We start from the raw sequence: 26,589 nt of genomic DNA, 5'->3' as shown, positions 1-26,589 counted from the left end.
CTTGTCTTATACCTTAAGTTGTGTATTCAGGTCTAGAGAGACCTGCAGGCGTAAGTTTTGTGAGAGCCAAACTGCCAGTGTCCTGGCCGACATCCTTCCTCAACTAACAGGACATTCATCTGACAGTTGTTGATAGGACCTTACTGTTGGCTGTCCCGTGTATTCACATAACAACAGTGACTGCTCTTCAAAACTGATTCACTGTGAAGCACTTTGGGACATTCTGTCTTTATGCAAGTTCTTTCTTTCAATCTGTAAATGATGGCGAGGTTGAAGCGTGTTAGATCAAGACATTTAGACTCCCTGGTGAACTGAATGCTAATGCTTGGAATATGAATAAGTTAAAGTGAAAGAGATGTGCCACAAATTGTGAATCTAATACTTTCACTCTGTTCCTGTATTTGACTGTTCACTTCCAAATTAGGGCAGAGAAGATCGAACTACTGATGTTTCACCTTGTTTGAACAACCTCAAGAACTCTCTGGGTGGTGCTTAGCAGATCTTACAAACTCCCCAATCATTTATTATAAACCTTAATTATTGTGCGTGCTGGAGATATTCGGGTCTGGTTCCGATTACCGGTACAATGGCAAAGACTATTGAATTATTAAAGGACCTGAAAGAGAACTTGCTGAACAACAACTCAACCGCATTCAAAATCATTATGAATGGTGCAATCTTTCTAATCATGGGTGGATTTGAAGAACTCCTGGAAAAAAAGATCCCGTGTCCGTGTGATGTGGAAATGAATACTACCTACTTCTCAGTGTTTCTCAGTATCCCTTTAGTGTCATTATTTTTCATCAGTGTATTGGTGCAATTTTGTTCACATCAATGCCATTGGTGCAATGACTGCTTCAAAGTCGGCGACAAATGCTGCAAAGACGGCAGCAATTCATGTTGCTTGTTCTCATTTTTGTCATTTAAAGCATTGATTCCATCACTAATGTGGACCGTCGTATTCTTCTTGGACGGTGATTATTACGCCTGTTCAGAGTTCATGAAAAGTAATGAAACTTCGGCTGTTCAGACATGCATTGAATTCAAGTGCAGCCCGAATCCGAATAAACTTCCAGCTGATCTACAAAGTGCTTGCAATCAATCGCGGGTGAGTAGTGTATTTAAATGTTCCTTCTAATGATTAATTGTAACAAAAAATATACAGCAGCAAATTACATTTACACAACACCTTTAATGTAGCAAAGCATCTTAGCCATTTCATATTGGAGATCAGTCCCGAGCTGGAGTCGAAGGGCGGACTGGGGAGACACCTGAGAATACTGCATATACTATAGATCTTCAGGGGTCTTTAATGTCAGGAGAGCTAATGTAACTCTAGCGTAGGGGAGAGATGTAGTAATCCTGAGAGGTTCAGTGTGGAGGACAGAGGGCTAAATGCTCTGTCACTGATAGTAGAACAGAGAGCGGGAAAGATGCCGTACACCAGAGTTGGAACCGAGGAGGGACACTGGACTCGAAAAGGTAACCGAGATAGGGACGGCGAGCTGTGCAGAGATTTGAAAAGAAGGGCAAGGATTTTGAATTTGGTGTACTGAGGGAGGATAGAGATCGGCAAGGATTAAAGGTGATGGGGAGTGGGAGAAATGGGCGGGGTGGCAGTTATTGATCAGCTGGTGTTTGTGCAGCATAGAGCTTGGGAGATCAGTAAGGAAGGGATTTGAAAAACGAAGTCTGGAGGTGTCACACTCATGAATGAGGGTTCCAGCAGTGAGAGTGAGAAAGGGCAGAGGTGGATGATGTTTCAGGTGAGAAAGTAGGCAACTTGGGGATGTGGGGTGAAAACTAGAAATGTGGCAACAGTTACACACCCACCTACACATGCTATTATACTGTCTTACACAGATGCACTTACATACACACACTCTATCAGACAAACACATAACTATCCCACACACACATAGTGAGACGCGCATTCTTTTAGACACACACGTACTTGCCCCACACACTCAGACACACATTCTGCCATATAGAGACATACCGTCCCACGCACACACACACTCTCGGGCACATTCATACACACTTTCTGTTGTACAGCCACATACCGTTGAAATCGGAATTGTCCTTCGTTGCACTGCAGAGGAGGAGAGCTCCATGTTGGATGTCGCCCCTCAAATCTCTGCAATGGAACAGTTCTGTTAAAGGGTCGTTGTTTAAATCATTTTCTGATTTCTCCATCCATATCTTAACAGCTCATCGGTTGCCTTATAATTGTATTTACCCTGGCTGTGCTGGTATTATGCTACGGTCTTCCTCGTTGCATTTGCTGTGACAGCATGAAGAAATCGTGTTGCTTTGCCTACGTGAAGAATTCTTATTACAAGTTTGAATATAATTATCTACGTGGAAAAGAGGAAGAAAGGCTGATTGTGGAGGAATTCAGACGCAGAGCAGTTGAAATGGCGAAAATAAACTCTGTCACGGAGATCAAAGGAATCCCTGAATACTTTGTGCCTGCACAAAGAAATGGCGGCATTGCAACGGACAATCTGGTAAGTGTTAAGCACGGTCCAACCACCAGCGAGTGAAATGGCAATGTCAAGCTGTGATCTCAGAGCAAGTGTGATGAGTGCAGCTAAATTCAACCCACAAAATGCTTTAAAATATTGTGGGATTTTCCACTCCAGCACATACTGGGAGTGTGTAAGCAGAAATTACATTTTGCTCGCCCTTGATATTTCCAAACATTCATAGTACTGGTGGGGAAATCATGAGTTAAGAGGTGTGGAATTTTGCAAATATGCTCCTGGCATGAGGCAGGAGAGCTGAAGCAGGAAAATCGAATTATAGTTCTTCAAAGGGATAGCCCAGGCACGCCCGACCGCCAGCAACTGACCCATAACCCGCACTCACAAGCAGTGAGCTGCTCCTCCCTCAAACCCAGTACAAGGCAGCACCATGTCATTATTCAACATCACTCAAATTAGCTGCCGCGTTTCCCACATTACAACAGTGACTGCACTTCCAAAAAGTAAGGGCGTAAACGCTTTGAGGCATCCGCTGATCGTAAAAGGCACTGTGTAAATGCTAGTCTTCTTATTTTTTTAAATTATTTTAACAAGATATTGCCATCTGTATAGTTGGGGATTATTTTGGTGAAAGGATGGAAACGGGTGCTAAATGGGTGCTGTGCTAATAACACACGCCTGTTTGAAAGCCTGGTTTTTGCACCCACTTTTGGTCCTAATTGTTGGTAACAATAATTTGAACTTGTCTTGCGGCTAAAATGGACAGCTGCAGATTTAGCACTCAAGCGCTGATTAGACACAATTTTCGCGGAGCAGTATATGTGGGCTGCATATGTTCACTCACCTACTTCCACTGAAGGTGTGGTCAGTGCTGACTGACACACAGCCGGCACATTTCAGGTTGGCTCAGGGATCGAGAGGGAGCACAGGTTCTCAGACGTGGCACTAGAGGCCGTGGTGGAGGAGGTCCAGCATTGGAGGGATGTCCTGTACCTGCAGGGGGTAGGAGTCCACCTCGCCCTCCTGTCCCTCTCTCCCGCAACAGCTGGTGCTGCTCTGCCTGTCCTCATGTCCTCCTGCAGGCCAAGGAGAACCTTAGCCGATGACCAAGCACTCCATTTCTACTGGGGATAGATTACAAAATGCAGTGGTACAGAAGGATCTGGGGCTCCTTTTACATGAAACAGTTAGCATACAGGTACAGCAAGTAATTAGGAAGGCAAATGGAATGTTGGTCTTTATTGCAAGGGGGATGGAGTATAAAAGTAAGGAAGTCTTGCTACAGCTGTACAGGGTATTGGTGAGACCACACCTGGGGGCCGAAATTGCCCTTTTCCTTAAGACCGGTTGCCACCGGAAATTGGCGGCCATGCTACAAAGTGGAATGGCTGGTGATTTTTCGTGGAATGGCCGCCATTTTGAAAATTGCCCTCCTGCGGTGTCTGCTTGTGGACCGTTCCCCCCACCTATGCCCTGCTGCTTTACTGTATAAATATTTTAAATACAAGAAATATTTATGTATTAACTATATAAAATCTTAAGTGCGTCATCAGAGCGCGCACTGCTGATTTCACCACCCCCAAACCCCAAATTCTGCCAAGAAAATGTTGCTGCTGCTGCTCGGTGCCGGCAACAGCTTTTTCTATCGGTGCACTACCGGGTCGGCCCGACAAATCTTTAGAATTCTCTATGCCAGAGAGCTGGGTCATTGAATATATTTAAGGTGGAGATAGACAGATTATTTGAACGATAAGGGAGTCAAAGATTATGGGGAGCGGGCAGGGAAGTGGATTTGAGGCCGAAATCAGATCAGCCATGATCTTATTAAATGGCGGAGCAGGCTCGAGGGGCCGGATGTTCTTATTTTCTTACTAAGTGTCCAGTAATGTAGTGGAGCACATCACTCACTCGTTAGGTGAAGTCCTCAGAGAATTTCCAAAATTAATGTTGATAGAGTGTTGACAACATGCCCCAGAAAGTCTCCCGATGTGTTAGAATATACCTTGAAGTAGCGCTCAGAATCCTCTGCAACGTCTTGTTTATCCCAGTCAACTGGTCGCTGTTGGCCTTAGGTCAAGTGCTATCCTCCTTAATGAGCACTAGCAGGCAATTTAAGTGTCAATCAGCCCCTTCATGATTAGAGCATGCTTCAGCTCCTTTACCCAGATGATGTATTGTGCAAAACATGGGTTAAACCATCGGTTCAGCTAATGACCCAATCTTGGCCACCTCAGAGGCTCTTTGGTGCCTAAGTATCCGGAGAAAATCACCCCCAAAGATAATAACAGAAATCCAAAAATCATCAAATCACAAACACAAGGGTAAATTTTAACTTTTGGTGATGGTGTAAAACGATAGATATTGTATCAGCCACCTATGATAAGCCATTGTCTTGGGAAGGAAAATCAGAGGAGCTGTAAAACGGTCGGCTGGTCCGATATTGCCTGTTTTACACTATCGCCCCTGTAGGTAAGTATAGTTACTTTTCTGACACACATGAGGTAAATTTAACTTTGGCCGATGGTGCAAAACAGACAATATTGAATTATATTCAGAACCCAATGTTCCTTTCCATTCAAGAGAATCAAAGGAAAAGTCAGGGCGAGCACATAATGGGCAGCTGACTCGACATCGCTCAGTTTGCGCTCTCACGTAAAGTAGAAATTACCCCCATTGTCTATTTGTTGCTACAAAGTCTTGGGTTTGGTGGTGGATCTGGTGTTGAACGCTTTGTTTGACCTGTTCCAGGCAACTTCTCCATAAAGTTACCACCAGGACAGGCATTTGCGATAGAGCCATACCTCAGCTAGGACCTTCAACGAGCAACATGAATAATAACCTCCATGGTTAGTGTAGTGATTATGTTACTGGACTGGGAAGCAATGGTTTGGTCTAATTATCCAGCAAAACAGACAATGGTAGGTTGTAACAGTTAAATAATTTTTTTTAAAATAAAAAGCTGGTACCAATAAAAGTGACCGTGGAGTTTTGAGATCGTCATAAAAACACAACTGGTTCACTAATGTCCTTTAGGGAAGAAAACTTGCCTTCCTTACCTGGTCTCGCCTCTGACTCCAGTCCCACATCAACATGGTTTGACTCTCAAACTGCTACAAAGAATAACAAGAATTCCAGACTTAAATGCCTTAAGAAGAGGACTAACACCATCTTCTCAGGGCCACTAAGGATGTGCAATATTGCCAGCTGTCTCTGCGATGCCCACATCCTGAGAATGACTTTAAAAAATCTGGCTTGGCATTCTTTTCATTCCCAGTCCAAGACAGGAACATTCAGCAACAGTTGGACACTGAATATCCCAGTCTCAGGTGTTTCCTGACTTGGAGCAAGGACTGAAAAGGCAGCCTAGTGAGAGATTGGAAGCCACATGTCAGTGCTCCCAAAGTACAAGACCCTTCAGGAAATAAATGGGAGGGGAACACGCCCCACCTAAAAAAAATGAACATACAAAAATATATCCTATGAAATTCATACTATTCCTATGCAGTGTGGGGTGGGAAGATCATTAAACCTTTTCCTGCACTGTACCCAGGTGCAAAGCACTGCTGAATTTACCGTAAACTCTTTGGGCTATATTAGGCCACGCTGATTTAGTTTGTTGGGGTGGCCTCTTCCTGCCATCCTCAGGGAAGAGAACCTACCTACGTGCCCTCACTCCCTCAACAAGATGCTGGAGGGACTCATTATTAAAATGAGGTGCCTTTCAGACATCATAGTACAGACCTGCACTCACTAATACAAACTTCACAAAGGAAAATCCAACTGTCTGCAAATGGGACCATGGCCCCTTTAAATATATTGGTAAGGAGCGTGTCATCTGGTGATGTCACCAGACCCGCTCCCATTAATTGGAATGGGAACCACGCAGGGCGGTCCTAACAAGGCCCCATTACGATAAGATGTTATTTTTGGCTGGGATCGCCGCAGGACCGGGTTCATCATCCGCCGCCCCCAGCTCCTGCCTTCACCAACTGTATTGCCAACTCGTGCGATTCAATCGCGACAGACGCAATTTCAGAGTGAAATAAAGCCTCATTTGTGATCTTCTGATGGCAGGCCTAAATCTTGAGAACCTTTTCTTGAAAAAAATACACCGATTTGCGCAAGCAAGAATAACATCAATGTATTTCTGCATAAGCGCAAATTGGCATTTATGCCAAGATTTAGGTGATTCTGAGCATTGTTTCACTCTAATTAGGCCAATAATTGCGGTTGGGGGCTTACTTCCGGAGTATGCTTCCAACCTATGAAAGGAATACACACTTACCTGATGGTAGCCGTCCTGTGAAAACTTGCGGTCTAACAATGCGAGGCTGAGGGCAGCGTAATGGCCCTCGGATCCCAGGGATGCAGCCTGTGCGGAAGGGTGCCTGGGATCACGTGGGCCTGGTCTTCCAAACACAAAACAGAACTAGATTTTAATCATTTCAGAAAGGGATCCTGTAATCAGATTTAATGGAATCCTGTAATCAGAATTAATTACAATTTACAGGATTGGAATGTAATTCCTAATTAGCTTCAGTCCACCAACTGCACTAATAATGCAATTCTTTGATAATTTTTGACATCATTAAAATTCCAATAAGAACCAAGAAATAGGAGCAGGAGTAGGCCATTAGGCCCCTCGAGCCTGCTTCGTCATTTAATGAGATCATGGCTGATCTGATCATGGACTCAGCGCCACTTCCTTGCCTGCTCCCATAACCCTTTATTCCCTTATCGCTCAAAAATCTGTCTATCTCTGCCTTAAATATATTCAATGACCCAGCCTCCACAGCTCTCTGGGGCAGAGAATTCCACAGCTTTACAACCCTCTGAGAGAAGAAATTCCTCCTCATCTCAGTTTTAAATGGGCAGCCCCTTATTCTGAAACTATGCCCCCTCGTTTTAGTTTCCCCTATGAGTGGAAATATCCTCTCCACATCCACCTTGTCGACCCATCATTATCTTATACGTTTCGATAAGATCACCTCTCATTCTTCTGAACTCCAATGAGTATAGGCCCAACCTACTCAACCTATCTTCATAAATCAATCCCTCATCTCCGGAATCAACTTAGTGAACCTTCTCTGAATAGCCTCCAATACAAGAATATCCTTCCTTAAATATGGAGACCAAAACTATATGCAGTACTCCAGGTGTGGCCTCACCAATACCCTGTACAGTTGTAGCAGGATGTCTCTGCTTTTATACTCCATCCCCTTTGCATAAAGGCCAACATTCCATTTGCCTTCCTGATTACTTGCATACTAACTTTTTGTGTTTCATGCACAAGGACCCCCCAGGTCCCTCTGTACTGCAGCACTTTGTAATTTTTCTCCATTTAAATTATAATTTGCTTTTCAATTTCTTCTGCCAAAGTGGATAACCTCACATTTTTCCACATTATACTCCATCAGCCAAATTTTTGCCCATTCACTTAGCCTGCCTCTATCCCTTTGCAGATTTCTTGTGGCTACCTCACAATTTGCTATGCCATCCATCTTTGTAACATCAGCAAACTTGGCTACATTACACTCGGTCCCTTCATCCAAGACATTAATATAGATTGTAAATAGTGGAGGCCCCAGCAACGATCCCTGCGGCACCCTACTAGTTACTCTTTGCTAATCAGAAAATTACCCATTTATCCTGACTCTGTTTTCTGTTAATTAGCCAATCCTCTATCCATGCTAATATATTACCCCCAACTCCGTGAACTTTTATCTTGTGCAGTAGCCTTTTATGTGGCACCTTATCGATGCCTTCTGGAAATCCAAATATTTACAGAAATATTGAAAAACTCAATTGATTCAGTATGATTTCTGTATGATTTCCAATTTGAAAATGTTTACAATGTGCCTGAGGTGTCCCCTTGCCAGTTTGTATCAAAAGTAACATTTCTATAGGCAATTGCTGGTGGGGAAATAGCCCAACTCTGTGCCAGTAATTGCTTTTTCGTGGGCCATGCAGATAGTCTGTCAACTGACAGTCAGCAAGTTCTGGGTTTTGTGAACTTGCACTGGATATCAAAGGGGTTATGACGGCGTAGTCTGAGAGTACACTGCCATACCCACCACAAAATCCGGGCCATTGTTAGCAGCAGTGTTGAAGTACACCTCAGCCAGATTGTTGCATAGAAACACTGCTACTTCATCCCATATGATGCAATGTCTTGTCCTGCTCCTCAGTGAGACTGAAGCAGTAGCCTGTACAGTGCAGCAACTTCACTGAGTAACTCCTTGAGCATGTAATTTCCATCAACAGATGGGAGGAGCTTTGAGACATAAAAACTAATAAGACCCAACTCCTGCCCAGGAGCGTTCATTTCAACCCAAGCAGCGATTATTAATATTTGTCTGGGGTGAGGGGGAGAGAAGCTTCGAGAGGGAGTGCCTGGCAGTGACTTAATTCGCAGCAATAGCATCTCCCTGGGAACCAAACTCGGTCTCACCTCCGAGCGGCCATTACCGCACATCCCCGGTCACTGCGCCTGCGTGGCCGTGCTGCTCGCCGGGATTTGTAGTCTCCGGCTATTTGTGCGTGGGCCGAGTGGGAACAGAGAACTACAGTGAGGCAACATTGAAGAGCTGGAGCTGTGAAGCGATTCTAACACACCTGGGGGGAAATTGCAGCTGGAGGCTTCCTTCATATGAATGCCTGCGACCCGAAAAAAATCCACCAAAGTACCTGGTGGTCCCAGAGGAACATAGGACACCGATCAGAGGCCGAGATATGCTGCGCAGTGGAGAGATGTCTTTCACGTACGTACGTATGTACGTGCTGGAGTATGTATGTGGGCCTGGTCCACCAATCACTATGCAGTATTCTCATTGATAAAAATGGGAACTCCGTTTGTACGAGTTCCCATTACTCTCAATGAGAATAATCCCCTAAAACACCGAAACACAGCATAATAAATAAATAAATAAAACACCTCATATATTCAAAATTAATCGCAATTAATATTTTAGAAAAAAAATTGGAATTTTTTAAATGTGTTTTTATAGGGTTATAAATAACCTTACCTTAATGGACAGGGTTTTTAATGTAAAAATGTGTGTTTAATTTTAATTTGTGTGTGTTTTAAAAGGGTTTGCGTTGGTAAAAGTAAGCTACCAGGCGTAAAAGTTTGAAGGACATTCACTGTGATTGAGTTGGGCAAGTAGCCCAATCTCTCCCGCGTGGATGTCCTTCTCCCAGAGATGTTGAGGATCTGTACGGAAAAATCTTGACAGATCGGAAAAGCCGTTTTTCGGCGCATGGGCATCACTCCCCGAAAACCGACTTTTGCGAGGCTTCGCCTGGTCCGTACGCAGTTTGTACGGATCCGGCGAAGCCAGAATTTTCGGCTCATCTTCTTTTCCTGAAAATCGTGAATCTTGTCTCCATGGGAAGGTGTTTTCGATTTTTTCAACCCCAGAACTTACCTTTGGTTGGCAGCCGAAGGGACTTCATTGTATTTTGTTGGGCACCAGGTGAAGGTGTCTTATGTTTGGTTGGTAAGGATTCTTAAAGTTCATGCTTTTATCTCTGACTGTGCTTTTCCAACAGGCAGACAACACTGAAAGTGGTGCACTTTTACAGCAAGTTGGAGCAGGAGCAGCCATGAACAGTGCCCAATCGTAATTCAATGCAATTTATTGAACTTTTATTAATTACTATTGTAATTTTATTCACTTAATGCAGTTGCTGAATTGTATCAGCAGCTAAAATTTAAGGGTAAATGCTCCCCTTCAGCCCCTCTGAGATGGGGGTGTGGAATTTTACATTAGTCGGTCATGTCGTGAGTACTGTGAAGGAAATTGTTCCCTGAGATCATACATTTTCCTCATTATAGAAAATGTACCATATATAGAAAATGTAAACTTAAATCATAGTGTGCCCCGTTATAAAAAATGTATCCTTAAATTACACAATTGCCCCATTCTAGAAAATGTGCCCTTAAAATCAAACGTTTGCCGCATTATAGAAAATGAACCCTTAAATCGCATGTTTTCCCAATTGTAGAAAATGTAACTGCAAATCTACGGAGTGGAGCGGGAATTTGGTGAGAGTGAGAATTCGGTGCAGAGAGGGAAGCAGATGCTAAGTAATGTAAATCAAGGGGCAACAGTAAATATATAAATAATCAGTAATTAATTACATCTAAAGGGATTTTTAAGGGAAGGAAATCTGCCATCATTACCCGGTCTGGCCTATATGTGACTTCAGACCACAGCAATGTGGTTGGCTCTTAATTGCCCTCTAAAATGGCCTAGCAAGCCACTCAATTGTACACAACCACTATGAAAAACAATAATAAGAATAAAACCGGACGGACTATCCAGCATCCACCTCGGCACCAGCTATGGACACGACAACAGCACACCAAGCCCAATTGACACTGCAAAGTCTTTCTCACTAATATCTGAGGACTTGTGCCAAAATTGAGAGAGCTGTCCCACAGACTTGTCAAGCAACAGCCTGACTTAGTCATGCTTACAGAATCATAACTTTCAGCCAATGTTCCAGACTCCTTCATCACCATCCCTGGGTATGTCCTGTCCCACCAGCAGGCAAACCCACCGGGGATGGCAGCACAGTGGTATCCAGTTGAGAGGAAGTGGCCTTGGGAGTCCTCAACATTGACTCTGGACACCATGAAGTCTCAGGTCAAGCATGGGCAAGAAAACCTCCTGCTGATTACCACCTACCATCCTCCATCAGCTGATGAATCAGCACTCCTCCATGTTGAACACCACTTGGAAGAAACACTGAGAGTAGCAAGGGAACATAATGTACTCTGGATGGGTGATTTTAATGTCCATCATCAAGAGTGGCTCGGTAGCACCACTACTGACCGAGCTAGCCGAGTCCTGAAGAATATAGCTGCCAGACTGGGCCTGCAGAAGGTGGTGAAAGAACCAACACGAGGGAAAAACCTACTTGACCTCGTCCTCACCAATCTACTTGTTGCAGATGCACCTGTACATGGCAGCATTGGTAGCAGCGACCACCGCACAGTCATTGTGGAGGTGAAGTCCTGTCTTCACACGGAGGACACCATCCACCATGCTAAATGCGATAGATTCAGAACCGATCTAGCAACACAAAACTGGGGATCCATGAGGCGGCTGTGAGCTATCAGCAGCAGAATTGTATTCCAACATAGAAAAACATAGAAACATAGAAAATAGGTGCAGGAGCAGGCCATTCAGCCCTTCAAGCCTGCACCGCCATTCAATCAGTTCATGGCTGAACATGAAGCTTCAGTACCCCCTTCCTGCTTTCACGCCATACCCCTTGATCCCCCGAGTAGTAAGGACTTCATCTAACTCCCTTTTGAATATATTTAGTGAATTGGCCTCAACTACTTTCTGTGGTAGAGAATTCCACAGGTTCACCACTCTCTGGGTGAAGAAGTTTCTCCTTATCTCGGTCCTAAATGGCTTACCCCTTATCCTTGGACTGTGACCCCTGGTTCTGGACTTCCCCAACATTGGGAACATTCTTCCTGCATCCAAACTGTCCAAACCCGTCAGAATTTTAAACGTTTCTATGAGGTCCCCTCTCACTCTTCTGAACTCCAGTGAATACAAGCCCAGTTGATCCAGTCTTCCTTGATAGGTCAGTCCCACCATCCCAGGAATCAGTCTGGTGAATCTTCGCTGCACTCCCTCAATAGCAAGAATGTCCTTCCTCAAGTTAGGAGACCAAAACTGTACACAATACTCCAGGTGTGGCCTCACCAAGGCCCTGTACAACTGTAGCAACACCTCCCTGCCCCTGTACTCAAATCCCCTCGCTATGAAGGCCAACATGCCATTTGCTTTCTTAACCGCCTGCTGTACCTGCATGCCAACCTTCAATGACTGATGTACCATGACACCCAGGTCTCGTTGCACCTTCCCTTTTCCTAATCTGTCAGCATTCAGATAATAGTCTGTCTCTCTGTTTTTACCACCAAAGTGGATAACCTCACATTTATCCACATTATACTTCATCTGCCACGCATTTGCCCACTCACCTAACCTATCCAAGTCACTCTGTAGCCTCATAGCATCCTCCTCGCAGCTTACACTGCCACCCAACTTAGTGTCATCCGCAAATTTGGAGATATTACATTTAATCCCCTCGTCTAAATCATTAATGTACAATGTAAACAGCTGGGGCCCCAGCACAGAACCCTGCGGTACCCCACTAGTCACTGCCTGCCATTCCGAAAAGTACCCATTTACTCCTACTCTTTGCTTCCTGTCTGACAACCAGTTCTCAATCCACGTCAGCACACTACCCCCAATCCCATGTGCTTTAACTTTGCACATTAATCTCCTGTGTGGGACCTTGTCGAAAGCCTTCTGAAAGTCCAAATATACCACATCAACTGGTACTCCTTTGTCCACTTTATTGGAAACATCCTCAAAAAATTCCAGAAGATTTGTCAAGCATGATCTCCCTTTCACAAATCCATGCTGACTTGGACCTATCATGTCACCATTTTCCAAATGCGCTGCTATGACATCCTTAATAATTGATTCCATCATTTTACCCACTACTGAGGTCAGGCTGACCGGTCTATAATTCCCTGCTTTCTCTCTCCCTCCTTTTTTAAAAAGTGGGGTTACATTGGCTACCCTCCACTCGATAGGAACTGATCCAGAGTCAATGGAATGTTGGAAAATGACTGTCAATGCATCCGCTATTTCCAAGGCCATCTCCTTAAGTACTCTGGGATGCAGTCCATCAGGCCCTGGGGATTTATCGGCCTTCAATCCCATCAATTTCCCCAACACAATTTCCCGACTAATAAAGATTTCCCTCAGTTCCTCCTCCTTACTAGACCGTCTGACCACTTTTATATCCGGAAGGTTGTTTGTGTCCTCCTTAGTGAATACTGAACCAAAGTACTTGTTCAATTGGTCTGCCATTTCTTTGTTCCCCGTTATGACTTCCCCTGATTCTGCCTGCAGGGGACCTACATTTGTCTTTACTAACCTTTTTCTCTTTACATACCTATAGAAACTTTTGCAATCCGCCTTAATGTTCCCTGCAAGCTTCTTCTCGTACTCCATTTTCCCTGCCCTAATCAAACCCTTTGTCCTCCTCTGCTGAGTTCTAAATTTCTCCCAGTCCCCAGGTTCGCTGCTATTTCTGGCCAATTTGTATGCCATTTCCTTGGCTTTAATACTATCCCTGATTTCCCTAGATAGCCACGGTTGAGCCACCTTCCCTTTTTTATTTTTACGCCAGACAGGAATGTACAATTGTTGTAATTCATCCATGCGGTCTCTAAATGTCTGCCATTGCCCATCCACAGTCAACCCCTTAAGTATCATTAGCCAATCTATCTTAGCCAATTCATGCCTCATACCTTCAAAGTTACCCTTCTTTAAGTTCTGGACCATGGTCTCTGAATTAACTGTTTCATTCTCCATCTTAATGCAGAATTCCACCATATTATGGTCACTCTTCCCCAAGGGGCCTCGCACAATGAGATTGCTAATTAATCCTCTCTCATTACACAACACCCAGTCTAAGATGGCCTCCCCCCTAGTTGGTTCCTCGACATATTGGTCTAGAAAACCATCCCTTATACACTCCAGGAAATCCTCCTCCACCGTATTGCTTCCAGTTTGGCTCGCCCAATCTATGTGCATATTAAAGTCACCCATTGCACTCCTAATTTCCTGTTTGATGCCCTCCCCAACATCACTACTACTGTTTGGAGGTCTGTACACAACTCCCACTAACGTTTTTTGCCCTTTAGTGTTCTGCAGCTCTACCCATATAGATTCCACATCATCCAAGCTAATGTCTTTCCTAACTATTGCATTAATCTCCTCTTTAACCAGCAATGCTACCCCACCTCCTTTTCCTTTTATTCTATCCTTCCTGAATGTTGAATACCCCTGGATGTTGAGTTCCCAGCCCTGATCATCCTGGAGCCACGTCTCCGTAATCCCAATCACATCATATTTGTTAATATCTATTTGCACAGTTAATTCATCCACCTTATTGCGGATACTCCTTGCATTAAGACACAAAGCCTTCAGGCTTGCTTTTTTAACACCCTTTGTCCTTCTAGAATTTTGCTGTACAGTGGCCCTTTTTGTTCTTTGCCTTGGGTTTCTCTGTCCTCCACCTTTCCTCATCTCCTTTCTGTCTTTTGCTTTTGCCTCATTTTTGTCTCCCTCTGTCTCCCTGCATAGGTTCCCATCCCGCTGCAATATTAGTTTAACTCCTCCCCAACAGCACTAGCAAACACTCCCCGTAGGACATTGGTTCCGGTCCTGCCCAGGTGCAGACCGTCCGGTTTGTACTGGTCCCACATCCCCCAGAACCGGTTCCAATGCCCCAAGAATTTGAATCCCTCCCTGCTGCACCACAATCTGTAACCTCATGGCTTGGCATATCCCTCACTCTACCATTACCATCAAGCCTGGGGACCAACCCTGGTTCAATGAAGAGTGTGGAAGAGCATACATCAGGAGCAGCATCAGGTGTACCTGAAAATAAGGTGCCAACCTGGGGAAGCTGCAACACAGGACTACATGCAAGCTAAAAATTGGAAGCAGCATGCTATAGACAAGGCTAAGCGATCCCACAACCAACAAATCAGACTAAAGCTCTATAGTCCTCCCACATCCAGTGGCGAATGGTGGTGGACCATTAAACAATTAATGGGAGAAAGAGGAGGCTCTATGAATATTCTCATCCTCACAGAAGCCATTCTTCAGCCAATTCGATTTACTCCACATGATATCAAGAAATGGCTGAATGCACTGGATACAGCAAAAGCTATGGGCCCTGACACTATGCTGAAGACTTGTGCTCCAGAACTAGCCGTGCCTCTCGCCAAGCTGTTCCAGTATAGCTACAACACTGGCATGTATCTGACAATGCGTAAAACTGCCCAGGTATGTCCTGTCCACAAAAAGCAGGACAAATCCAATCCAGCCAATTACCGCCCGATCATTCTACTCTCAATCATCAGCAAAGTGATGGAAGATGTCATCAACAGTGCTATCAAGCAGCACTTACTCATCAATCACTGATGCTCAGTTTGGGTTCCTCCAGGACCACTCGGCTCCAGACCGCATTACAGCCTTGGTCCAAACATGGACAAAAGAGCTGAATTGCAGAGGTGAGGTGAGAGTGATTGCCCTTGACATCAAGGCAGCATTTGACCGACTGCATTATCAAGGAGCGCCAGTAACACTGAAGTCAATGGGAATCAGGGGGAAAAATCTCCACTGGCTGGAGTCATACCTAGCACAAAGAAAGATGGTTGTGGTTGTTGGAGGGCAATCATCACAGTCCTAGGACATCGCTGCAGGAGTTCCTCAGCGCAGTATCGTAGGCCCAACCATCTTCAGTTGCTTCATCAATGACCATCCTTCCATCATAAGGTCAGGTGCAGATGTTCGCTGATGACTACATAGTGTTCAGTTCCATCTGCAACTCCTCAGATAATTGAGCAGCCCATGCCCACATATAGCAAAACCTGGACAACATTCAGGCTTGGGCAGATAAGTGGCAAGTAACATTTGCGCCACACAAGTGCCAGGCAATGACTATCTCCAACAAGCGAGAGTCTAACCACCGCCCCTTAACATTCAATGGCATTACCATCACCGAATCCCCTGCAATTAACATCCTGGGGGTCACCATTGACCAGAAGCATAACTGGACCAGCCACATAAATACTGTGGCAACAAGAGCAGGTCAGAGGTTGGGCATTCTGTGGCGAGTGTCTCACCTCCTGACTCCCCAAAGCCTTTCCATCATCTACAAGGCACAAGTCAGGAGTGTGATGGGATACTCTTTACTTGCCTGGATGAGTGCAGCTCCAATAACACTCAAGAAGCTCGACACCATCCAGAACAAAGCAGCTCACTAGATTGGCAACCCATCCACCACCTTAAACATCCACTCCCTCCACCATCACCGTACCGTGGCTGCAGTGTGTACCATCTACAAGATGCACTGCAGAAAATCGCCAAGGCTTCTTCGACAGCACCTCCCAAACCCGCAACCTCCACCACCTAGAAGGGCAAGGGCAGCAAGCACATGGGAACACCACCACCTCCACATTCCCCTCCAAGTCACACACCATCTTGATTTGGAAGCATATCGCCATTCGTTCATCGTCGTTGGGACAAAATCCTGGAACTATTTCCCTAATAGCACTGTGAGAGTACCATCACCACATAAATTGCAGCAGTTCAAAAAGGTGCCTCACCACCATCTTCTCAAGAGCAATTAGGGATGGGCAATAAACGCTGGCCTTGCCAGCGATGCTCACATTCCGTGAACGAATAAAAAGAAAATAGTACTATGGGATCTTTTACATCCACCTGAGAGAGCAAAAGTTAGTTTAATTTCTCATCGAAAGGACAGCACGTCCAACAGTGCAGCATTCTCTCAGCACTGCTCTGGAGTGTCAGCCTAGATTTATGCGCTTGAACCCACAACCTTCAGACTCAGAAGTGAGTGTGCTACCCACTGAGCCACAGCTGGTGCTCAGTTACAGATACAGTTAATCTCTATGCTATCTAGGCTGAAAATGTTTAAAACATGCCTGAAGTATTCCCTTACTCTGTAGGCAATTGCTGGGCATTTTGTGGGGAAATAGCCCAACTCTGCGCCAACAATTGCTTTTTGGTGGGCCATGCAGATGGCCTGACACTGCATACCTTGACAGACCACAAATTCCAGATTTCGCGAACTTGTGGTGGATTTCAGGGAGGTTATGACAGCGTAATCTGAGAATACACTGCCATACCCACAGCAAAATCTAGGCCATTGTTAGCAGCAGTGTTGAAGTAGACCTTGGCCAGATTGTTACATAGAAACACTGTTACTTCACCCCATATGATGCAATGTCTTCTCCAGTGAGCCTGAAGCAGTAGCCTGTACAGTGCAGCAACTTCACTGAGTAACTCCTTGAGCCTGTAACTTCCATCCACAGATGGGAGAAGCTTTGAAAGTGATTTTTAACTAAGCTCAGGTGCGTTCACTTCAACCCGAGGTGCAATTATAGAAACATAGAAAATAGGTGCAGGAGTAGGCCATTCGGCCCTTCGAGCCTGCACCACCATTCAATAAGATCATGGCTGATCATTCACCTCAGTACTCCTTTCCTGCTTTCTCTCCATACCCCTTGATCCCTTTAGCCGTAAGGGCCATATCTAACTCCCTCTTGAATATATCTAACGAAATGGCATCAACAACTCTCTGCGGTAGAGAATTCCACAAGTTAACAACTCTCTGAGTGAAGAAGTTTCTCCTCATCTCGGTCCTAAATGGCTTACCCCTTATCCTTAGACTGTGACCCCTGGCTTTGGACTTCCCCAACATCAGGAACATTCTTCCGGCATCTAAGCTGTCCAGTCGCGTCCGAATTTTATGTTTCTATGAGATCCCCTCTCATTCTTCTAAACTCCAGTGAATACAGGCCCAGTCAAACCAGTCTCTCCTCATATGTCAGTCCTGCCATCCTGGGAATCAGTCCGGTGAACTTTCGCTGCACTCCCTCAATAGCAAAAACGTCCTTCCTCCGATTAGGAGACCAAAACTGAACACAATATTCCAGGTGAGGCCTCACCAAGGCCCTGTACAACTGCAGTAAGACCTCCCTGCACCTATACTCAAATCCCCTAGCTATGAAGGCCAACATGCCATTTGCCTTCTTCACCGCCTGCTGCACCTGCATGCCAACCTTCGATGACTGATGTACCATGACACCCAGGTCTCGTTGCACCTCCCCTTTTCCTAATCTGCCACCATTCAGATAATATTCTGCCTTCATGTTTTTGCCTCCAAATTGGATAACCTCACATTTATCCACATTATCCTGCATCTGCCGTGCATTTGCCCACTCACCTAACCTGTCCAAGTCACCCTGCAGCCTCTTAGCATCCTCCTCACAGCTCACACCGCCACCCAGCTTAGTGTCATCTGCAAACTTGGAGATATTACACTCAATTCCTTCATGTAAGTCATTGATGTATATCGTAAATAGCTGGGGTCCCAGCACTCAGCCCTGCGGCACCCCACTAGTCACTGTCTGCCATTCTGAAAAGGACCCATTTATCCCGACTCTCTGCTTCCTGTCTGCCAACCAGTTCTCTATCTACGTCAATACATTACCCCCAGTACCATGTGCTTTAATATTGCACACCAATCTCTTTGTGGGACCTTGCCAAAAGCCTTTTGAAAGCCCAAATACACCAAATCCACTGGTTCTCCCTTGTCCACTCTACTAGTTACATCCTCAAAAATGTTTAGAAGATTTGTCAAGCATGATTTCCCCGTCATAATTCCATGCTGACTTGGACCAACATTTATCCCGACTCTCTGCTTCCTGTCTGCCAACCAGTTCTCTATCCACGTCAACTCATTACCCCAATACCATGTGCTTTGATTTTGCACAACAATCTCTTGTGTGGGACCTTGTCAAAAGCCTTTTGAAAGCCCAAATACACCACATCCACTGGTTCTCCCTTGTCCACTCTACTAGTTTGGCGGGGGTGGGGGGCGCGGAGGAGGCGAGGTTGCAGGGGCTCGGGGGGTGTTGGATGCTTCGAGACGGAGTGCCTGGCCATGAATTAACTGGGAGCAATAGCATCTCGCTGGGAACTACACTCGACCTCACCTCTGGAGTGGCCATTGTCGCACATCCCCGGTCAATGCAGCTACGTGGCCGCACTGCTCGCTGGGATTTGTCGTCTCTGGCTGTTTGTGCATGGGCCGAGTAGGAACAGAGAACTACAATAACCAGCAGGCTGCTGTTCTGTGGGTGAGGGGTGAGGTTGAGAAACAAGGCAACCATTGAAGAGCTGGAGCTGTGAAGAGATTCCAAAACATAAGGGGTGAAATTCAGGGTCCGGATAAGGCCTGTTACCGCCGTTTTGTGGCGGCCATGCGGCAGAATCGAGCCACCATGACCCAAATTCAGCTCGGGGATTTTTCGGCTACTTCCACCCCACTGCTGCTGACTGCCGCAAGCACATCATCAAAGTGCGCACCGCTGATCTCCCGCACCTCCAGCACACTCTGCCCCAAATTTACCTGTAGAAATCTTTGCTCTGCCGCACGGTGCACATGACAGCTTTTTCTGTCGGTACACCTTGTTCTATGTGTGTGTGGCCTGGCAGCATGGTGGCCCTTCAAGGGGAGGGCGCACTGCCGCGGCCGCCATGGTTTTATTTTTGCAGGCCTACTTCCCGATTGGCTGTCCAATTATTGCCCTGGGTTCGGCTGGGCCGCCAACAGGCAGCCTGGCACCCCCTCTTGGACCAACTGAAACCCTCCCTGGTGGATGAGTGGCTGAAGCTAAATGATCGCTGGTTCTCTCCCCTTTAAATGAGGGGAGGGATGTGGTGACGCACACGCGCAATGACGTCATCACCAGTCCGCCGCTGAGCGACTCGATCCCGCCCAACTTCCGCCCCTCACCAGGCCTTACCGGCGCACTTCCGCCTCCATTATGAGCGACTTCCAGTCTTGTTGAAAAAAAACAACAAAAGACCCGAATATCGATCAGGAGGCAAACTCTTCCCATGCGGTGGTAAAAACAGGACGAAATTGTAGTAGCGCCAGGTTTCTGATGAGCCTGAATTTTGCCCCGATCCTCTTTTCCTGAACATCACAACTCCTGTCTCCAAGGGAAGGTGTTTTTGATTTTTTTTTTCCCCAGTACTTGCCTTTGGTTGGCAGCTGCAGGCACTGCATTGCATGGTGGTTTTGTTGGGCACCAGGTGAAGGTGTCTTAAGATAACTCAAAGCAGGGAAGTTCTCGGTTTGGTTGGTAAGGATTGTTAAAGTTCACGCTTTTATCTTTCACTGTGCTTTTCCAACAGGCAGACAACACCGGTCGTGATCTATGACAGGAGGACGAATCAGGTGCTGTTGTTTACTGACCAATTGGAAAGTCCCCAATTTACACAAACTCATGTGTAATTCAATGCCATTTATTGATCTTTTATTAATTGCTATTGTAATTTATTCATTTAATGCAATTGCTGAATTGCATCATCAGCTAAAATTTAAGGGTAACTGCTCCCCTTCAGCCCCTCTGAGATGGGGGTGTGAAATTTTACATTAGATATTCACGTCATGAGTACTGTGATGGAAAATGTTCCCTGAAATCATACATTTGCCCCATTATAGAAAATGTACCATATATAGAAAATGTAAACTTAAATCATACTTGTGCCCCATTGCAGAAAATGTATCCTTAAATTACACATTTAAACATAAGAACATAAGAATTAGGAACAGGAGTAGGCCATCTAGCCCCTCGAGCCTGCTCCGCCATTCAATAAGATCATGGCTGATCTGGTCGTGGACTCAGCTCCACTTACCCGCCCTCTCCCCGTAATCCTTAATTCCCTTATTGGTTAAAAATCTATCTATCTTTGACTTGAAAACATTCAATGAGCTAGCCTCAACTGCTTCCTTGGGCAGAGAATTCCACAGATTCACAACTCTCTGGAAGAAGAAATTCTTTCTCAACTCGGTTTTAAATTGGCTCTTCCGTATTTTGAGGCTGTGCCCCCTAGTTCTAGTCTCCCCGACCAGTGGAAACAACCTCTCTGCCTCTATCTTGACTATCCCTTTCATGATTTTAAATGTTTCTATAAGATCACCCCTCATCCTTCTGAACTCCAAGGAGTAAAGTCCCAGTCTACTCAATCTATCATCATAAGGTAACCCCCTCATTTCTGGAATCAGCCTAGTGAATCGTCTCTGTACCCCTTCCAAAGCTAGTATATCCTTCCTTAAGTAAGGTGACCAAAACTGCACGCAGTACTCCAGGTGCGCCTTACCAATACCTTATACAGCTGCAGCAAGACCTCCCTGCTTTTGTACTCCATCCCTTTCGCAATGAAGGCCAACATTCCATTTGCCTTCCTGATTACCTGCTGCACCTGCAAACTAACCTTTTGGGATTCATGCACAAGGATCCTTGGAGATGGAGCACGCGGTGTCCACCGGTACGCTCGCGGCCTTCCGCGAGAGGTGGGCACCGGAGGGACTGGAGTGCATCATCACACCCGGCAACCAAATTTTAATTTGATTTTGCGTTTTAAAGTTTAATTTGTTTTAATTGCCGGTGCTTTTAGTGTCCCCCTCCCCTTTTATAGGGGGCACTGGAAAAAATATTTGATTTTAGTGCCCAAAAAAAACCCCCCCAAAAAAACCACAAAAAAAAAGGGCCTTGTAAATATCTGATGTGTCATCCAGGTCGGGTGGCACCATTTAATGTTTATGTGTTACAGGTAAACTCAAAAGAGTTTCATGCACAAGGACCCCCAGGTCCCTCTGCACCACAGCATGTTGTAATTTCTCCCCATTCAAATAATATTCCCTTTTACTGTTTTTTTTCCCAAGGTGGATACCTCACACTTTCCGACATTGTATTCCATCTGCCAAACCTTAGCCCATTCGCTTAACCTATCCAAATCTCCTTGCAGCCTCTCTGAGTCCTCTACACAACCCGCTTTCCCACTAATCTTAGTGTCATCTGCAAATTTTGTTGCACTACACTCTGTCCCCTCTTCTAGGTCATCTATGTATATTGTAAACAGTTGTGGTCCCAGCACTGATCCCTGTGGCACACCACTAACCACTGATTTCCAACCGGAAAAGGACCCATTTATCCCATTTGCCCCATTCTAGAAAATGTGCCATTCAATCAAACATCTGCCACATTATAGAAGATGATTCCTTAAGTCACACATTTCCCCAGTTGTAGAAAATGTAACTGTAAATCTATGGAGTGGTGCGGGAATTTGGTGAGAGTGGGAATCCGGTGCAGAGAGGGAAGTAGATGTTAAGTAATCTAAACAGTAGCTGTATAACTAATCGGGGTAATTAATTACATCTAAAGGGACTTTTTAAGCAAAATGCTGCGACAGCTGAGACCCATTGCCAGCAATTCCTGTGCCATGTGGAAACTCCAGGACGCTTCATGTGTCCTGAATAACCATGTGTGCAGGAAGTGCCTCCAGTTGCGCCAACTCGAGCTCCGGGTTTCTGAGCCTGATGAGCTCTGGAGTCACTGCAGAGAATACGGGAGGCTGAGAGTTTCCTGGAGCACACCCACAGCTACCGAGAGTTCAGGAGAATATTAAATGTGTGGACTCGGGTAGGGATGGAAGAGGCAGCAATGCGGGAATCTTCCAGGAGCGCTGAATACCAGTGAGAGTGACGACACCTCAGGAGAGTGCAGTCGAGAGCATATTCACAGCAAATGACTGCACAGGGAGGCACAGCAAAGCGTACAAATGCAGTGGTCATAGGCATTCAATAGTCATGGGGATAGATTGGTGTTTCTTGAGTCCCACCTGGCGTGCTGCCTTCATGGTGCCAGGGCAAAGGACATCACTGAGAGGATGCAGAACATTTTGAGGGGGGGAAGTGGAACAGCCAGAAGTCATGGTCCATGTGGGAACCAATGACAGAAGAAGGAAAAGGGTTGAGGTCCTACAATCAGAGTTTCAGGAGCTGGGGAGGGAGTTAAAAGCATAGGAACAGTAGAATAAGACAGCTAATGCATGGCTGGAGAAATGGTGTCAGAGGGAGATTTTCTAATTCCTGGGCCATTGGGACCAGTTCTGGAGCAAGAGGGACCTGTTCCAGGTGGACAGCTTGCACCCAGTGCTCCGTTTAATTTGTTTTTGTGCACAGTCCCTTTAACTGGCTATGCAGCCCATTCAAGTATTCGCGCATGCACAGTTTCTTCAATCTAAAACCGGTGAGTGACCTAAGTATGACCTCCAGACCACTGCAGGGCCATGCAGCTTAACGAGAACATTTGTTTCACCTCAGCAGATCTGTGACTAATATCCTCATGGGAAGGTTAACCGGTAATTTGGCAGGGGATGTGCACCAGGATGAATCATTACAGAGAGCAAACAAGGTGCACAGAGGACTCAGAGAGACGAATACTACTAGAATAAAGAATAGTTCAGAAATAGGAAGGATCAGACAGGGGGCACATTTGAAGCAGATGGGTTTGAACTGTATATACGTAAATGTACGGAGCATGGTAAATAAAGTTGGTGAGCTGCACAAGCTGCCACATGGAAGTATGATACAATGACAATAACAGAGACCTGGCTCAATGAAAGGGAGGATTGGGAACTTAATATTCCTGGCTGCAAGGTATTCAGGAAAGATGAGGAAGGAAACATTGGAGAGTTTTGGAGTATTAATCTAGGAAACTATTACACCACTGGAGAGGGATGATTTAGCTGAGGGGCCAAAGACCGAGTGTACTGGGCATTTACTGTAGGTGACCAAACAATGGGAAGGAGACAGAGGAACAAATTTGCAGGCAAATTACAGAAAGTAGCAAGAGAAATAGAGTCACGATAATGGGACTATCGGGGGAAAAGACAAAGTATGAGAATAGATTAGTGGTTAACAAAAGAGGTAACCCAAAAGTCTTTTATTAACACATAAACAGTGGAAAGTTGGGGCCGATTATGGACTAAAAATGAGATATTATTGTGGAATCAGAGGGCATGGCTGAGGTACTAAATGAGTAATTTGCATCTGTTTTTACTGGAGAAGAGGATGATGCCAATGTAGTAGTAAAGAAGGGGGCAGTAGCGATATCGGATAGGATAAAAATAGATAGAGGATTTACTTAAGCGGGTCGCAGAACTCAAAGTAGAAAAGCTCCCTGGTCCGGAAGGGATGCATCCTGGGTGACTGAGGGAAGTAAGGATGGAAATTGCGGAGGCTCTGTCCACAATCTACCAATTCCCCATGGCTATTGGAGTGATAGAGCAGGATTTTAAATTTTATACCCCTGTTTAAAAAGGGGGTAAGTGATAAACCCAGCAACTACAGGCCAGCCAGCCTAACTTCCGCAGTGGGTTATCTTTTACAGACAATAATCTGAGACAAAATTAATTGACATTTGGAAACGTGTAGGCTAATAAACGAAAATCAGCATGGACTTATTGAAGACAAATTGTTTTTGACTAACTCGATCGAGTTCTTTGATGAAGTAACAGAGCGGGTTGATGAGGTTAGTGCAGTTAATGCTGTTTATATGGACTTTCAAAAGGCATCTGACAAAGTATCATATGTTAACAAAATTAAATCCCATTTCATTAAAGTGACAGTGATAGCACAGATCCAACATTGGCTAAGGGACAGAAAGCAGACAGTACTGGTGAACTGCTGTTGTTCAGAATGGAGGGAAGTATACAGTACAGAGGGAAGTGTTCCCCAGGGGTTGGTATTGAGACGACTGCTCTTTTATATATATATATATATATATATATTAATGGCCTGGTCGTAGGTATACAGAGCATAATTTCAAAGTTTGCAGATGATACAAAATTTGTAAATGTAGTAAAATGTGAGAATAGTAACAGACTTCAGGATGACATACATAGACTTGTAAAATGGGTAGTAGACACATGGCAGAACAAAGTTAATGCAGAGACGTGTGCAGTGATACATTTTGGTAGGAAGAATGAGTAGAGGCAATATGAAGTAAATGATATAGTTTGAAAGGGCTGCAGGAACCTGGGGGTATATGTACGCAAATCTTTGAAAGTGGTAGGACAAGTTGAGAAGGCTGTAAAAAGCTTATGGGATTCTTGGATTTATTAATAGAGGAATAGAGTAAAGAACAAAATTATACTAAACCTTTATAAAACACTGGTTCAGCCTCAGCTGAGTATTGTGTTCAATTTTGGGTACTACACTTTAGGAAGGATATTAAGGCCTTAGAGAGGGTGCAAAATATTTACAAAAATGGTACCCGGCATGAAGGAATTCAGTTATGTAGAGAGACTGGAGAAGCTGGGGTCGTTCTCCTTGGAGAAAAGAAGGTTAGGATATGATTTAATAGCAGTGTGCAAAATGATGGCCCCGAATTTGCAGTTCTAATGATGGTGAAACTGCCATCATTACTGTGTAAAACTGACATCGACTTCTGCCATCCACACATGAGCAGTTAGATGCAGAAATCCTGAAGTTGCTGCAGTGATGCCCTGTTCCTCCACAGGATGCGCTAATACAGTTTTCGCAGAAGCAATCAACACACAACCAGTGATTTGACATGAACTTCAACTTTTCATGCACTATTCTCGCTATAAAAAACATTGAAAAATTTAAGCCTTGTTGAATGAGGTGTAATGGTGTACTAAGTCATAATTATTGCTGAACAACCTCTGTGGTCCTGAAAGACTAATGTTAGAAGTGTGGAGTCTTATTCCTTCCATTCCATGATAAAAACCCCATTAATTTTAAAAATAATTGCAAAACAAATTTTTTTTTTACTCTGATTATGATATTTCAGCTTCTATCTTATTCCCATGTGTATATCTCAATCTTTATTTTGTTCTTTGTAAAATTAAAAAGCAAATAATAAAACCTGTATTTTACTTCCTGGTTTGCTCTCTGAGAATTCTTCAATGTAATTGGCTGCTCAGTCTGCTTGATGACTTCACTGTTCCTGGATGCCAAAGATCCTCTATAGATGGTGCCAGAATAAAATTGATGTCGTAAAAGGAGAAGTTGACGCTACAGTGATCACTAAATCTTGGTGGGCAGCTTTCTCCGAGGTTAATGGCAAATGCCGTTCCTTCACTGCTCACCACAAAATTGGGTTCATGAATGGTTTTGATAGAGTAAATAAGGAGAAACTGTTTTCTGTAGTAGAAGGGTCGGTAACCAGAGGACACAGATTTATGGTGATTGGTAAAAGAACCAGAGGCGACATGAGGAAACATTTCCTTACACAGCAAATTGGGTGATCTGCAGTGCACTGCCTGAAAGGATGGTAGAAGCAGACTCAATTCTAATATTCAAAACAGAATTGGATAAATTCTTGAAGCATATAAAAGGTCATGCTTATTTGCACTAGCAAAATGCTCTGATAGCGTGACCTGATTGATGATTGCTCCCCTTGGAGGATATGATACACCCAGCAGTTTTGCTGGAATGTGTAATTAGAACCACCCAGCCCAAGTTCTCAGAGACTTTGCAAAGTGTAATTCGAGCCATTCTGACTGCCGAGTTCGGACAGGAGAGAGCTCGCCCCTCACTGCCCAAGTTCCTGACCCATCCCAACTCAATGTCCCCAAGTTCA

At 44.8% G+C, this 26,589-nt stretch overlaps 1 protein-coding gene across 3 annotated transcripts; it reads left to right on the top strand.

Annotated features, from left to right (window-relative positions):
- The first annotated feature begins 850 nt into the window (after positions 1 to 850).
- On the top strand, positions 851 to 25,871 carry LOC139229807 (uncharacterized). 3 transcript variants are annotated; one of them, XM_070861401.1, is made up of 4 exons: positions 851 to 1,108; positions 2,211 to 2,510; positions 10,042 to 10,108; positions 20,330 to 25,871. In XM_070861401.1, the coding sequence occupies exons 1-3, from the start codon at positions 947 to 949 to the stop codon at positions 10,093 to 10,095; spliced, it is 516 nt and encodes a 171-aa protein (XP_070717502.1). In that variant the 5' UTR covers positions 851 to 946; the 3' UTR covers positions 10,096 to 10,108; positions 20,330 to 25,871. The 3 variants fall into 3 exon arrangements, with proteins under 3 accessions (XP_070717502.1, XP_070717500.1, XP_070717501.1); XM_070861399.1 differs by having other exon boundaries at positions 10,038 to 10,108; XM_070861400.1 differs by lacking the exon at positions 851 to 1,108 and adding an exon at positions 1,685 to 1,766 and having other exon boundaries at positions 10,038 to 10,108.
- The last annotated feature ends 718 nt before the right edge of the window (positions 25,872 to 26,589 follow it).

The sequence above is a fragment of the Pristiophorus japonicus genome, chromosome 19, assembly GCF_044704955.1.
Source record: "Pristiophorus japonicus isolate sPriJap1 chromosome 19, sPriJap1.hap1, whole genome shotgun sequence".
Lineage (NCBI taxonomy): Eukaryota > Metazoa > Chordata > Chondrichthyes > Pristiophoridae > Pristiophorus > Pristiophorus japonicus.
This window is presented reverse-complemented; position numbering and strand designations above follow the sequence as displayed.

Excerpts from the sequence above, each read along its gene's own strand:
- LOC139229807 (XM_070861399.1), top strand. The coding sequence starts at position 947 with ATGTGGACCGTCGTATTCTTCTTGGACGGTGATTATTACGCCTGTTCA. Across the intron at positions 1,109-2,210 it reads GTGCTTGCAATCAATCGCGG|CTCATCGGTTGCCTTATAAT; the intron begins GTGAGTAGTGTA and ends ATATCTTAACAG. Across the intron at positions 2,511-10,037 it reads GCATTGCAACGGACAATCTG|GCAGACAACACTGAAAGTGG; the intron begins GTAAGTGTTAAG and ends CTTTTCCAACAG.